Here is a 15761-nt window from a genome sequence, read left to right as displayed (position 1 = left end):
AATCTTAACTATAAAATGGTGCTTCTTCCCTTCTGAGATTTGCACTGTGCCTCAAAAAATAGTTTTTGACCATATATAAGGAATTGGTTAACTCAGGAGAAATTGCAAATATTTGGGTACATTTTCTCGTGCTATCCTTGTGAAGATGAAAAAAATGGGGCTAAAACAACATTTTTTGTGGAAAAAGTATATATTTTTTCATTTTCACAGATCAACGTTGTAATATTCTTTGGGATCAAGGCTCTCACTACACATCTAGAAAAATTCCTTGAAGGGTCTAGTTTCCAAAATGAGGTCGCTTGGGAGCTTCTACTATTTAGGCACATCAGGGGCTCTCCAAATGTGACATGTCATCTGCTAATGATTCCAGACAATTTTGCGTTCAAAAAGTCAAATGGCGCTCCTTCCCTTCCGAGCCCTGATGTGCACCCAAACAGTATATTTCCCGCACATATGGGGTATCGGTGTGCTCAGGAGATATTGAACAACATTGTTAACCCTGTGAAAATAAAAAAAGATTGGATCTAAAGTAACATTTTTGTGAGAAAAAGTTAAACGTTCATTTTTGCCTTCAACACTGCAAAAATTCCTGTGAAGATAGATTTTATTATACATTTTTAAGAATAACAAATGAGGAAATAAGCTCATGCAATAATACTAATTATTTTTAAACTTATTTTATATAAATAGTTTTGATTTTGAAAAAAAACCTTTAGGCTATGTGCCCACGTAGCAATTCTGAAGCAGAATAAACCTGAGCAGAATCGCACACCCTGCTCCCAGGAAAACGCTTACGTTTTTTGACACGCTTTAGTAAGCGTTTGTCAAGCAGTTTTGCATGCGTTTTCCTAAGCGTTTTTGCCCATATAATTGATGGTATGCAGAATCGCGTGCGATTCTGCAAAATTAATGAACATGATGCGTGTTTAATCGCTAAGCGTTTCCGCAGATGGTAAAAACGTACCATTGGCACAACATGTACGTTTTTGCAGCAGAACTGCTTGTCTAAAAGCGCTGCAGAAACGCTTAAAAAACGCTACGTGGGCACACAGCCTTATTGTTCGATTACAAATCACTCTGTATCCAACATCCATATAATAATCAAGTTCTACACTATATCATTGGGCACAATAGTCATGACAGGCTTGAATATTGCAAAACAAAATGTGTTATTGACAACAATGTCATCCTTATTAAAAGAAGAAAAGTCACAAAATGCAAAAAAATATATAAAAGAAAATAGCAACAATAGCCAATGTAGCAATTCATAGAAAAATATACGGTAGTATTATGATACAGTCATGCCACAACCCAGGGTCCATTTTATTCTCTGTTCAGTTGCTACTTTTCTGAAGTTTGCTGTTTCTATATAGTTGACAAACTTCTTTACCGATGATTTATCCATATTTGACATCTGCTCCCAGGAGAAAGTAATGCTAGAACAAAAATATATAAAAATATCAAGATATTAGGCCATCTGATTACTTATTGAGTCTACTGCAGCTTGGGTTATCACAATGCATGCGCTACTTGCCATGCCTATGCATGTATTACATAATATTGGCAATTTTATGACATCATTCAGTGGTTTTAAAGAGAACCTGTAATCAGCGTTAGGCATATTAGACTAAAGGTATGCCCATATTGGCAACGTTATACTGATTTAATACATACATTGAGTGAAGAAATCCACAACCTATTGGTTTTATAATAGTCATTAGAAGTTTTGATTTCTGTGCATTGGGGCGGGTCTGTGGGGTGGAACTGTGGGTAGGGTCTTTGGCTCTGCCCCAGCCCCTCAGCTTCCTCTTCTGTAGTTATCTTTTTCCTTATTTAACTTTTGAACCGGTGCCATCCTAGACGCAGGCGGCGCTTGCTCAGATTGATCTCCCGGCAGTCTTCAGTAAAATGGCGCCATCTTGACGAAAAATGGTGCCAGTAACAGTGCATGCGCTGACTGAGAGTTAGGATAGTCATTGAGCAGACATCTTAATGTGTGCATGTGCCGGTACTATTTTCCTGAAGACCGTCAGAGGCCAGTCTGCGCATTTGCCAATATCGGGTAACACACCCTGCACTAATGTGAACATCAAAAGACAAGAACAGATTTCATCTGATTGACCCAAACAATGAAAGTCACTATTCACTGACTACAAGATAAATAATAATTAATACATAGTATACATGTACATTGTAATATTTTTTTAATGGAAAATAACATTTAGTTGCTGAAGCAATAAAATCTCAGTAACTAGTCAAACATTTTCAGATTCTTGTCTCATACAATAGAAGTTAAATATTGTACAAGATTTTGCATTATGAAACTAAGGTGTTCTGCCTTTAAAGAAACTGCTAACCTGTAAATATCGGACCTACCTCATTTTGCTTTAGCATCACATCGGAAAGCTGAATGTGATCTAACAGTGGCAGCGGATAGCCGTCCTTCAGAATTTCTAGAGAAAATGGAAGTAAAGATACAAAGATAAAAACTTCAAGTTTTGTTTGGAATCCTGGTCTGTGCCCCTACATGATGCTGCTCTCAAGTGGGGCAGCATAAACATCTTGACAGATTCCTTTTAAACCTTGTAATATGGTCAACAACTGCATTTAGTTTCATAGAGTGAAGTTTTCATCATTCTCTGCTGGTTCCTTGAGAGTTCACATTGTAATGCAATCAAATGGTGCTGCTTTACCAAAGCTCTCTAACTTTTAGACAGTGCAAACTTAAACTAGGCAGCCTTAAATTATGCCAAATTTCTCACAGTGTCTCAAAAATCTGGCATATTTTTAGACTAACTAATCCAAGTTACTTTTTAGTTGGCTTACGTTGTTCCACAACATCTAGACAGTTTTTGATGCATTAAGGTGGCACAAAGCATGGAAGACAACTTTTTGCCACAAATTAGGACACACTTCTGGCACATGTAACTTAGTTTAACTCCAATAATGCTTATCATTAACTAAGCTGTAAAAGCTTAGTCCGGCAACATTTAATAGTTCTGACCATTAGGTACAGTATTTACCTGTACCTTTTGTACAAGGCTGAAGTTCCGCATTCAGAAATGCTTATTGATCATTAGTATATGGAGGCATACATATGAAGACCATGCTCCATATATCTTTCCTAGACGTTCTTGCAATAAGGGCTCGCTCATACCACTGGACTATCGGTCCAAGTATGATCCGACAAAACATAGGATTGCACTCTGACCAATGTTAGTCTATGGGGCCATGCACATGTCTGAACCTTTTCTCAAATCGAGCTGATGCAGGAAAAACAGGGATTTTTGTGTACTCACCATAAAATACTTTTCTCCGAGCCACTCATTGGGGGACACAGGACCATGGGTGTATGCTGCTGCCACTAGGATGCTGCCACTAAGTGAATACAAAAAAGTTAGCTCCTCCTCTGCAGTATACACCTACCACTGGCTCCAGCCTGAACCAGTTCAGTGACAAAGTAGTAGGAGATCATAACCATCAAATACAGGTACAATATGTCAAACCAAAGAACAAGCATAGCCATCAGGCCAACAGGGTGGGTGCTGTCCCCCAATGAGTGGCTCGGAGAAAAGGATTTTACTGTGAGTACACAAAAAATCCTGCTTCTCCTTCACCTCATTGGGGGACACAGGACCATGGTATATTCTAAAGCAGTCCCTAGGTGGGGAACAATATAAGGCTGGGTTCACATAATGTTATGGCAGCCCGTTAAACAGATTGCGCTACACCGCGGCATTAATGCGATGTAACACATCCGTTAACGCTGCCATACACTCCTATTACCGAGCGCAGGCGTTAGCGATGTGCCACCATTCTGTGACAGACCCTCGGACGCAGTCTGCAACGTTCGAGGGTCCATCACTGCTAGCGCAGATGGAGCATCTGCACTAGCGTGATCGCATAACGCGATCAGAAAATAGAGTAGCGTTAACGCAGTCCGTTAACGTTATGCATTGAACGGACTGCATTAACGCTATGTGAACCTGGCCTAACAGATTAAACCCCACGTACCAACCGACTAGAGGTGCGCTACTGCAGGTTGCAGACTCCGACTGCCCAGACCCACATATGCAGAAGACTGAGTGTGGATATCGTAGTGCTTCGAGAATGTGTGCAGACTGGACCAAGTTGCAGACCTGTTCCGCTGACACCTGGTGCCAAATGGCCCAAGAAACGTCCACTGACTGAGTGTGCCCTAATCCTCACTGGGATAGGCTTGCCTCCGACATGGTAGGATTCCTGAATAGCTGAGTGAGTCCACCTGGGCCCTGGCTCTAGTGGACTTTGAGGAGGCAGGAAGCCAAATAAGTTGTCCGACTTACAGAAGGACAACATCCTTGAGACGTACCTTCTGAGAGCCCACACCATGTCCAGCGTGTGAAGAGCCCTCTCAATATGATGTAGAGGGGCCGGACAAAACGAGAACAGAATAATGTCCTCGTTGAGGTGGAAAGAAGTGACCACCTTTTGCAAGAAGGCCCGGGATGGCCTGAGAACCACCTTGTCCTGGAGGAAGATTAGGAAAAAGAGCTCAACAGGACAGGGCCGCTAGCTCCAAGATCCACTTGATTGACGTCACCGTGAGAAGAAAAGCGACTTCCAAGAAAGGAAGGTCAGCGAGACGTCCTGCAGGAGTTCAAATAGGAGACTCCTGAAGAACACCCAGGACCAGGTTAAGGTCCCACCCATCCGACGACATTGTCATTGTATAGGGGGGTACCGCATGAGAGACCCTCTGAATGAAAGACCTCATTTGCAGATTGGAAGCAATCCTGTGGTGGAATAAAACCGATAAAGCCAAGATCTGACTTTTGAGGAAGCTAAGCGCCAGGCCTGACTCCAGGTCAGTTTGGAGGAACACCAAAATGATAGAAATGGAGAAGACAAGGGGAGGACATCTGGTTTTCCAGGTGTGGTGATAGATGCGCACTGACGCAGACATCCGGGAGCTAATCACGCTAGAAATCACCTATTGGGAGAACCCAGCCTGGGTTAGACCCCAGGATTCAACGTCCAAGCCGTTAAACACAGAGACCCCGAGTTCTGGTGGCAAATTGGGCCCTCGGAGAGCAGTTCTTGTCGATCTGGTAGTCGCCAGGGGATGTCGACGATGAGCTGCACTAGCTCCGTGTACCACACCTGGCATTGACAATCTGAAGGGACTAGGATCACTGGAACCCCTTTTGCATTGATCTTACTGATGACCCTTCGAAGTAACGGAAGTAGAGGAAACACAAACGGAAGACGAAACTGACACCATGGAAGAACCAATGCATCCGCTCCAATTGCTTTTGGATTTCGAGACTGAGCTATGTACTCGGGTACTTTGGCGTTTAATCTTGAAGATATCAGATTCATGTCTGAGATCCCCCAGCAATGACAGATCTGCTGCAAGGCCTCTGGATGAAGTGCCAATCTCCCGAGGTGAGACCCTGATGGCTGAGGGGTCTGCCGCCAAGTTTTCCATGCCCGGAATGTGGTCTTCTGAAATGACCGAGCGTTTCCTCTTGGCCCAGCGGAGGATGTAAACCACCTCGTGCATTGCTGCCCTGCTGCAAGTGCCCCCTTGAAGATTGATGTATGCCACAGCTGTGGCATTGTCTGATTGAATTCGGATGGAGCGACCCGCCAGGAGATGATGGAACCACCGTAGTGATAACCAGATCGCCAGAATCTTCAAGCCGTTGATCGGGAGATTGGACTCCCGAGCTGACCGGCATCCCTGGGCAGTGTGGTGAAGAAATACCACTTCCCAGCCAAGAAGACTGGCGTCGGTAGTTACTACCAGCCATTGGACCGGGAGAAAGGATTTCCACTGGCTGAGGGAAGACTCCAACGTTCAGCACCTGAGAAGCCGAACCCTGTCAAACTTGTTTAAAAGTTTGAGGTCCAGGATGGGCCACACTGACCCATCCTTTTTTGGTATCACAGACAGGATTGAGTATAACCCTTGGAATTTTTCATTTTCTGGTACCGGAACCAAAACCCTGTCCTGACATAGTGAATCGATGGCGCGGTAAAAAAAGTGTGCCCACGCCTCTGTCTTGGGAGGACGAGAAGAGAAGAAACGAGTCAGAGAAAATTCTACTTTATATCTGGAAGACACCCGGTCTCTGACCCATTCGTTGTGAAAAACGAAGAGCCAGACCTGATGAAAAAAAAGGAGAAGACCACCCACTTTGCTGATGTCTACCGGATAATACCACGAGTCTTTGAGACTAAAATCAATTTGACCTAGTTCCCTTAGATCTGGACTGTTTTGGCCAGCTTTTCCATGACTAGTTGGCCTTGTGGGAAACCTGGGAGTCACTTGACTTTGTGCTGTGGGCAGAATTTACCTTTCCCTCATGTGGCATCAGACATAAGCTGATCTAGCTTCTCCTCGAATGCTAAGGCAAATTGATTTGCAAGTTCCACTGTCTCTGGGGGAAGCTCACTGGTCTGTTTCGCTCTGCAAAGGGTATCTATCCAAGAGAGCATGGCTTTGATGACCCATATCGCTGCAAAAGAGGGCGAGATTGCCAGACCCCAGGCTTTCAACCTTGAATGGCAAGCTTCTCTATCTGATGGTCTGTGGGATCTTTAGTTAAAGATCCATCTGGTAAGGATAAGAGGGTTTTTGATGTCAGACGAGATATCGGTGGGTCAACTGGAGGAGATTCTGCTCACTACTTACACAGATCCGAGGAAAGGGATATCTCGCTTCAAGAGGTTTCTGACCTGTGAACCATTTATCCAGTCATTCTCTATGCCCCCTATCTATGTCCTGAAACTCTGGGTGGTTGACGAACCCCCTATGAGGCTGGGGCAGAGATAGAGTCCTCATCAACCCTTAAGGTCAAGTTGACGGCCTCAATGAAATTATCCCCATTTCCTGATACTTTGACAAGTCCAGGTCAAGGGGGTCCGTCAGACTCGAACACAGAGCCATGCTCGCTGCAGACCCCTGGGAAGGGGAGCGAGAGATGGAGGTCATGGATGCCGAGGCACGAGAAGGCCTGGGAGACGTGCTATGGACCCGTTTCCTAAGTGCCTGTGTACCTATGGACTGAGAGTAGCCCCTGCAGGCCGACGGATCCTGTGTGGTAGAGGAACCATCTGAGACAGGCAGGCAAATGGTCCAATCTGTGGCGGAATCATGGAGGGACTAAATCACTGTAGCTAGAGAAGCCATAGACTATGACAGTGACAAAGACCATTCAGGGGGACTAAGCTACCCGGGGTCAGCAGCGGCTGGGGGCTCCTGAGTGCATTTGGGCAGGCTTTGAAGAATGACATACTCTGTCCCCGTGGTAACGCAGCATAACAGTTAAGCCTACAGCACCTGGTATTCCCAGGTGGACTCCCATCCAAGTACTAACCAGGGACAACCCTGCTTAGCTTCCAAGATCAGACAAGATCGGGTGGAGAATGAGGGGAAAAAGCACTGCATGTGCCTTGCTGGGCTGCTTGGAGAGAGACATGGTGTAACTAGTGATTCCCTGATCCCTGGTCTGTGTTGAAATGCAGCAAAGCAATTGATAGGACAAATTGGCCAATATCTAAGGCAGAGCCATCCCTCCTATCAGCAAGGTAAACAGCAGGACCTGCGAGATCAGGTTGCGGATGCCCTCACATACTCACTACATAGGGGATTGTGACCACCAACCCAGGGAGGTTACTGCAGAGAAGGGTCAAGAAACCTTTGTGCAGATTAGTCTTACCCAGGTTCTGCCTCGGGATCCGCTGCACTTCTGAGTGGATGCAGCTCCGGAATAGGGATACCTGGGCCCGGTAGCGAGGAGGGGGCAGCCGGAGACTCTCTACGGATACTCTGTCCTCTACAATGGCTGCCGAAACTTTCTGTGAGGTGATCTCGCGCTGCAAGAAGCGCCAATAGAGGGGGGAGCCGCCGAAGACAAACACAAAAGGGGGCGGAGCTTTTGGCATGCGGCCTAGAAGAGGCCAAATCAGGGGGCCAAATTTTAGGGGCCAGCCGAACAGATACAGGCCGACGGAACGTGGATCTCGCGTTGCCCGGAAAGGGTGCAACACGCGCTCAGGAGCTCCCTCCCCTGCCATACCTGACCTGGGCACTCACTGCTGGAGATCCGGAAGGCCCATGGAGCAAAGTGCAGAGCTCCACTGCTCTGCCTGTAGGTTAGTTGCTGCAGCGTGGACAGTGCAGGGACCCTCTATCTACCATCCCTTTGATAGGAAGGTGGAGAGGGACTGTCCACCACCTTCCATCACTGCTGTTAGTCAGTGGTGATGTAGTGGGGGTGGCATGGATGCCATAATTGCCTCTGTACATCCTAGGAGTTCATTCCCTTAGGATGGGACAGGGCTTTGTCCGGCTGAAGTAGGCCTGGCTGTAGAAGGGGGTACATGGTGGAGACACTCTATGTTCCTGTCTGTTGATGGTGTGGGGAGAGCGGAGCCCTGAAGGGACCCGTCGCGCCTAATACCATATCAGGCATGTCTTCCGACTGTGCAGTAGGGGGTACGTGGAGGTGACACTCACGTTCCCGCCTGTTGTTGGTTTGAAGACCAGACCCATGTGCCTCCTATGGACACTAAGCATGAACTGGTTCGGGCTGGAGCCAGTGGTAGGGGTATACTGCAGAGGAGGAGCTAACTTTTTTGATATTCATTTAGTGTCAGCCTCCTAGTGGAAACAGCATACACCCATGGTCCTGTGTCCCCCAACGAGGCGAAGGAGAAAAACTGCAGCATGTCAGAGTTTGATCTAATCATTGGATGGCACCCGGCCATGCAAGTCAATGACTGCGTGGAAACCACTGGACTGCACTGGGATGACATCTGAGTGCAGTCCCATTTCTGCGCAATGACGGAGTGGAGAAGATAGAGACATTTTGCTTGAGAGAATCGGATTGTACTATGCTGACACTCTGATCAGAGTCTGATCATTTGCACAATCAACCTCATTCTCTTGGATTAGAGAATAGACATCCATCTGTGTGGCGCCCTGTGTCTTTACCGCGACAAAAGGGTTAAATATGTACTGTTTTGCATGTGTTTTGTGAGCAATGGGAGTTATGCTTTCTCTGCTAGAGACCACAATACACACACACACAATTTACCTCACTCTCATACTTGTCTGAAGCTTAGAGCTTTGCAGACACACCCTAACTGGGAGGGGGAGGAGTCGAGAGTTGTTTCAGTGAAGAAGAAGGAGGAAGAACACTCCTGGTAGCCATGATGACATGTGCTCCCTCTGGGAGTAGAGCTAAGATGAATCAGGGAGTCAGCCCCTAGGCCATCCATGCTTTCAGAGCAGGGTGGTAAGCTGAGAGACTGTGTGAGTTTATACAACCAACAGCACAGTGTTTTCCCTGGGATTACAGCAGAAAACTAGGATCAGTGAGGATTGTGCAAGGAGGAACGTGCGCTTCACACAGGATCCAAGCTGCAAGTTGCCCAAGGAGGAAAACACAATGAGTAGAGGCTACACTAGAAGTTTCAAACTCTGGGAAGCATTGGTCCCTGAAGGGATTAGATTAGCAGGAAGCTTACACCGAGTCACAGCAGAGTGAAGGATAACTCCCATTCTGCAGAGCAGACTAACCTGGTGAGAGTTGTAACATCACCTCTGAACTGCACCTGAACTACAGTAAATGATAACGTGACTTTCCTTGTCTCCTGCATTATTACGCCGTGCCTTCTACTTCCATCACAATCTCTGGAGGTCAGACCTGGTTGGAGAGGGTTAAACATCTGCACTGCCATCACCATCTTCTTCTCCAGGGATCATCTGCAGTTGCCGGCTATACTACAGTCGAACACTCCAACTGGCGTCACGAATCACTACATAAACTTTATCCCTTATCAATACACCCATTTTACATGACCGCCTGGGGCCACGGACTGGGTCACTGCCACTGTGACACATCCCTTTAAGACGACCGGCCCGGTACCCAGTATCCACGGCCTCTGGGGCGTGTCATCTGCACTTGCCCTAATTCTGTAACACAGGCTTATTGAGCGTCCTATGACTGTTCATGGAGTGCCTATCATAGTACTGAGCTGCTCTCCTGCACACAGAGTGTCATATGCGTCAAGTTGTCATGTACAGCAGTTACTGGTTTACGTTGTGATCTGGGAGAATTTGCTGCAGAGCCAGATATATTATTCTACCAATGACATCTGCAATGCAAGGGCTGTTTTATTTTTTCATTTCATTTAATCCAAAAATGTTCAGTATTTTAAAAAATGTGGTAAAAATGGTGCGTTATCTGTACATTACCATTAATTTTAGGAAGAAGAATATGTGAGATGTAATAGTTCACAGCAAAGTTCAGAATCTCCACCTGTAATATGGTTATTGAGAAAAGGCATTTAGATGAAATAGGAAAAAAATCGAAATAATTGACACAGTCTGTTTTATTTTTAATCATTACTGCTAACTTTTATTGTAGAATTTCATGTTGCGTTAGAGTTTATTCATTTCCTTTACTCTTAAGCCCCCATACACATTAGACTAATGTCAACTGATCCCGCCAATATCGGAATAGAGTCTAATGTGTATGGGAGCCGTGGAAAATGTATTGTTGGGGGAAATATTAATCCATTATATCAATCTTATTGCCTCCTGGAGATAAGCCACCGCGAGATATGGGTGGCAGCTGCTATCTCATACAAACCACAGCAGCACTCAGCCGAACGGACACTCCTGTGGGCCGTTATGCCATCTAATGTGTATGGCAGGCCTTTTTCCATATAAGAAACAATCTGGATTGTCAACCTTGCTCAGAAATGCACCATGTATGGCAAGCTGCCTCCTGCACATTGATGATCAGATACTCAAGTGGTAGCTATGATTTCCTTCACCTTGCATTTGGATTGTTTGTTGCCCTAGCCTTATAATTAAATAGTCTTGATGATACAGGGTGACTTTTTGACACCCCCTTACTACCTTAAGGACATGCTTCCTCTACAGCTCTGAACAAGTTACATCCTGCATATCTTCATAGCATCTGAATCTGATCTACAAATTGCTACATTACAAGTAAGAGGTTTTAAAGTGAATATGTCAGCAAGTTTTTGCAATGTTATCTGAGAGCAGCATGGTATAGGGTCAAAGACCCTGATTCCAGTAGTGTGTCACTTTCTGGTCTGCTTGGTGCAGTTTTAAAAAAAAAAAATCACTGTTTTATCTGCTGCAGATCTCCCATTTCTCTGAACGTTCAACACCTTATGACTCCACCCACACCTCTGATTGACAGCTGTCTGTGTATATTGTGTGTAAGCAAGAAGCTGTCTATCAGTGGTATGGGTGTGGTCATACAAAGCTGGAGGACTGCATGGCATGAGATAATAAGTTCTCTAGTGATAATCTCCTGCTGATAAAACACTGATTTTATTGAAACAAGCAGTCCCATAAAATCAGGGTCTGTGTCTCTACATTATGCGACAATCAGATTAAACAGCAAAAACCTGCTGACAGATTCCCAACAATGACATAACACCATCCATATTTAGCTACAATGGTCTTTACACTCAATGCACATTGTAGAATTTTGGGTTAATATTGTAAATGCATCTAGTGAATACAAATTGTTAGAAATATTAAAATATGGCTCAAAGATGTGTTGTAGCTAAAAATAGTCAGTTAAAAAGTAGATATCTTGAAGTATATCCAAAATTATAAGTCCTTTTCCTACGTGGTTCAGACTGCAACTCAGTCATTATTTTATTTTGGGACCTTTTTTGTTAATTTGCTTAATATTTTTTAAAAGGAAACCTTTCAAAATGATTTTACTAATAAAAATTAAATATAATTTTTGAAAATGTTATTACACATTTTTACTATATCATTTGAATACTCACAGGGAAAGGCCCCACATCTGACTGTTTGAGATCAATCTTAATACTGAAAAACAAAATATTTATAAATCAAGAAGACAATTCTGTGAATTCTAAAAAAGGCCTCCATCACACACAAGCTGAAGGCTTGTAAAAATGTTCACAATCCCTTTACTTTACAAGGTTCCCCCAAAACAATCGTGTTATCAGATGCCCAGTTTTGTTTTCATAAATCAATAGCATACACGGAAATAAGCAACTTTGTAATATATCTTATCAGAGAAAACTGCTTCTTTCTCCTCCTGAACTGATCATTCTCTTTCAATTCAGAGGTAAAATCTGTCAAATTTGTCTTCAGAGAATACAGATTTTTACATTACTAAGATTGGAGATGACAGTTGCTGCTCATAAAGTTGTATGGAGAGCAGAGAATGAAGAGGAGGAGAAGGAGCTTTTCACTCTATTACCTCATCCCCATTACAGTGCCTTTGTATTTGTAAAGTGTAAAGGAAATGATACATGGTTTTCTTAATATTTCAAATCTGAAAACTGTGATGTGCGTTTGTATTTGGCCCCCTGTAATCTAATATCCCTAAATAAAATCCTGAGAGACCAATTGTATCCAGAAGTCACATAGCTAGTGAATTGGGTCCACTTGTGTGTAATTTATTGTCAGTATAACTACAGATGTTATATGTGAAGGCCTCAGAGGTTTGCTTGAGAATATTAGGGATCATACAGCATCATGAAAACCAAGGAACACACCAGATAGGTCAAGGATAAAGTTATGGAGAAAAGTAAACCAGGGTTAGATTATAAAAAATAGCCCAAGCTCTGAACATCTCATGGATCACTGTTCAATCTATTATCCAAAAATGGAAGGAGTATGGCATAACTGCAAATCTACCAAGACATGGCTGTCCATCTAAAATAATATCCCAAACAAGGAGAACACTAATAAGAGAAGCAGCCAAGAAGCCCATGGTCACGCCGGAGGAGCTACAGAGATCCACAGCTCAGGTGAGAAAATCTGTCCACAGGACAACTATTATTCGTGGACTACACAAATCTAGTCTTTATGAAAGAGTGTCAAGAAGAAAGCCAGTTTTCAAAGCAAGCTATTAAATGTCCCATTTGCAGTTTGCAAAAAGCCATACAGGGGACAAAGCTAGCATGTGGAAGAAGGTGCTCTGGTCAGTTGACACCAAAGTAGAACTTTTTTGGCTAAATGCAAAAATGCTATGTCTGGCAGAAAACTAACACTGCACATCATCCTAAAAACACCATCCCCACTGTCAAACATGGTGGTGTATCATCATGCTTTTTTTCAGCAAGAACAGGAAAGCTGGTCAGAGTTGACAGGAAGATGGATTTAGCTAAATACCAGGCAATTTTGGAGGAAAACCTGTTACAGGCTTCAAAAGACTTGAGATTTTGGAGTGAGTTCACTTTTCAGCAGGGCAACATACTGCCAGTGCTGCAATGGATGGTTTAGAGCAAAACATATTTTGTGTTTGAATAACCCAGTCACAATCCAGACCTAAGTCTCACTGAGAATCCGTGGCAAGACTTGAAAATTGCTGTACATAGACAATGTCTATCCAATCTCACTGAGCTAGAGCTAGTTTGCAAAGAAGAATAGGTAATAATTTCAGCCTCTGGAGGTTCAAATCTGGCAGAGAAATACCCAAAAAACTTGCAGGTAAAGGTGGTCCTTCAAAGTATTGACTCAGGAAGAGGGGACTGAATACAAATTTCCAGATTTCCATTCTTTAAATATTTAGAAAACCATGTATCATTGCTTTTACACTTCACAAATACTTGCTACTTTGGGTTGGTATATCACATAAATCCCAATTAAATACATTTAAGTGTCTGGGTGTAACATGAAAAAGATGTGGAAAAATTCTCAGGGTATGAACATACATTGAATCGTAGCAGTAACATCTGCCATCTCCAATCTCATTAATGTAAAAATCTGTCTACACTGAATACAGATTTCACCTGTGAAGTGAGAATTTTGAAAATAAATGATCAGTCCTGGAGCAGAAAGAAACATATCTCGTTGATAAGATATTTTAAAAAGTTGATTATTTTCAAGTGTACTATTGATTTATTAAATACAAATTAAAATGACGATCATGCTTTAAGACTGGTGAGTGACTGCTTGGTATTAGATGATGCATTATAAGGGGGTTGTCTGGATACGAAAACTCACTTTCAAATATCATTGCCTCCCTCTATATTCTGGTTTGACAGTATCAAAACTACTGTATTTCTGTAGAGACATTATTATGTCCATGAAGAGCATGGAATGTCAATTCATTTCAATGGATATTATGCTATGCCCAATTTCTCCTTTGGCGGCACAGCAGGATAATTGAACACTTGCTGTTAGATTTCCCTGCGGTGACTAATTGACCACAGATATCTGATGATCCCTTTATCATCAGGGATCCTTATGACAGGGAGTATACATCTTCAATCCATCCTAAAGTGGATAAACCTAATGATTCTGATAATACATGTTTTCCATGTGTTGATCATCAATGCTGAAAACATCTAATTAAATAAATGTAGTTGATCTAGACAGGCTCGGTCTGGCCTGGCGGGGTACCGGGTAAATACCCGGTTGGCCCCAGGGGTCTGGGGGGCCCTTTAAATTTCCTGCCCCTTTAAATGTTTTGGCCCTTTAAGAGCCGCAGGTCCGCGCCGCGCGTGTGCACGTACCTTTGTGCCGCGCACGTTCGGGCGGCGACCTCCTGGCTGGCTGGCTGGCTCCGGGGGCTCCTGAGAGTCTGATGAGAGCGATGAGTCACTGACCCGCTCTCACCCTGGCTGCCGCGTGACCTTTCTGCACGGCCTGTTCTTGATGGGCGGTGACAACTGTCCCACGCTCTTATTTCCTCTTCTGTAGCTGGCTGCTGCCTGGCTAATAGCAGCGCCAGCACACAGACAAGAAGAGGACGCGGCCGGCCCGCCGCGCTCTGCAGTGCTCACACTGCTGCTCCCGCTCCCTCAGTGTGTGTGTGTACACAGGCAGCCCTGAGCACTCTGGTTCGATGAGTAGAAAATAGCAGGGGAAGGGGAGAGTCAGGGTCTGTGCGTCCAGTGTCCTCAGCTTTGTGGTGGTGGGTGGTGGTGGTGGACTCTCTGCCGGGCTCCCTGACTCCTGCAGCCCTGCGGCCTGCCCAGTGTGTCCAGTGTCCTCCTTGGTCATGCAGCTCTGCCGGCTCCCGACTACCACTGTCCTGCAGTGCCGGCCTGGCTGTGTGGTGGTGGGTGGTGGTGGTGGACTCTCTGCTGGGCTCCCTGTCTGACTCCTGCAGCCCTTCGGCCTGCCCAGTGTGTCCAGTGTCCTTCTCCTCGGTCATGCAGCTCTGTCGGCTCCCGACTACTGCTGTCCTGCAGTGCCGGCCCGGCTGTGTGGTGGTGGTGGTGTTGTGTGCTCTCTGCCGGGCTCCCTGTCTGACTCCTGCAGCCTAGCGGCCTGCCCAGTGTGTCCAGTGTCCTCCTTCTCGGTCATGCAGCTCTGCCGGCTCCCGCCTACCGCTGTCCTGCAGTGCCGGCCCGGCTGTGTGGTGGAGGGTGGTGGTGGACTCTCTGCCGGGCTCCCTGTCTGACTCCTGAAGCCCTGCGGCCTGCACAGTGCGTCCAGTGTTCTCCTCCTCGGAGTCATGCAGCTCTGCCGGCTCCCGACTACCGCTGTCCTGCAGTGCCGACCCGGCTGTGTGGTGGTGGTGTGTGCTCTCCGCTGGGCTCCCTGTCTGACTCCTGCCCTGTGGCCTGCCCTGTGTAGAGAATGATGGCTAGCCTGGCGTGGTGAGCTGCTCTGCTGTCTCTGCACCCTCCCTGATAGGGCCCCAATGAGAGGAAAAATAGGTTTCTGGGGCACCCAGAAACCTATTTTTCCTCTCATTGGGGCCCCATCAGGTAGCCGGCACAGCTTCCAG

At 45.2% G+C, this 15761-nt stretch overlaps 1 protein-coding gene across 1 annotated transcript in view; it reads right to left on the bottom strand.

Annotated features, from left to right (window-relative positions):
• Positions 1-586: 586 nt before the first annotated feature.
• The window catches only part of LOC141059052 (bactericidal permeability-increasing protein-like), a 172072-nt gene continuing 156897 nt past the window's right edge, over positions 587-15761 (bottom strand). The window contains exons 12-15 of the mRNA XM_073555261.1: positions 11833-11875; positions 10250-10313; positions 2377-2453; positions 587-1436 (exon numbers count right to left, since the gene is read on the bottom strand). Coding sequence (XP_073411362.1) covers positions 1398-1436; positions 2377-2453; positions 10250-10313; positions 11833-11875 — 223 coding nt within the window. The 3' untranslated portion in view covers positions 587-1397. The remainder of the gene's footprint in view (positions 1437-2376; positions 2454-10249; positions 10314-11832; positions 11876-15761) is intronic.

The sequence above is a fragment of the Dendrobates tinctorius genome, unplaced genomic scaffold (assembly GCF_039654945.1).
Source record: "Dendrobates tinctorius isolate UK_male_01 unplaced genomic scaffold, ASM3965494v1 ptg000223l, whole genome shotgun sequence".
NCBI lineage: Eukaryota > Metazoa > Chordata > Amphibia > Anura > Dendrobatidae > Dendrobates > Dendrobates tinctorius.
The sequence above is the reverse complement of the archived record's forward strand: the minus strand, read 5'-3'. Positions and strand labels throughout refer to the sequence as shown.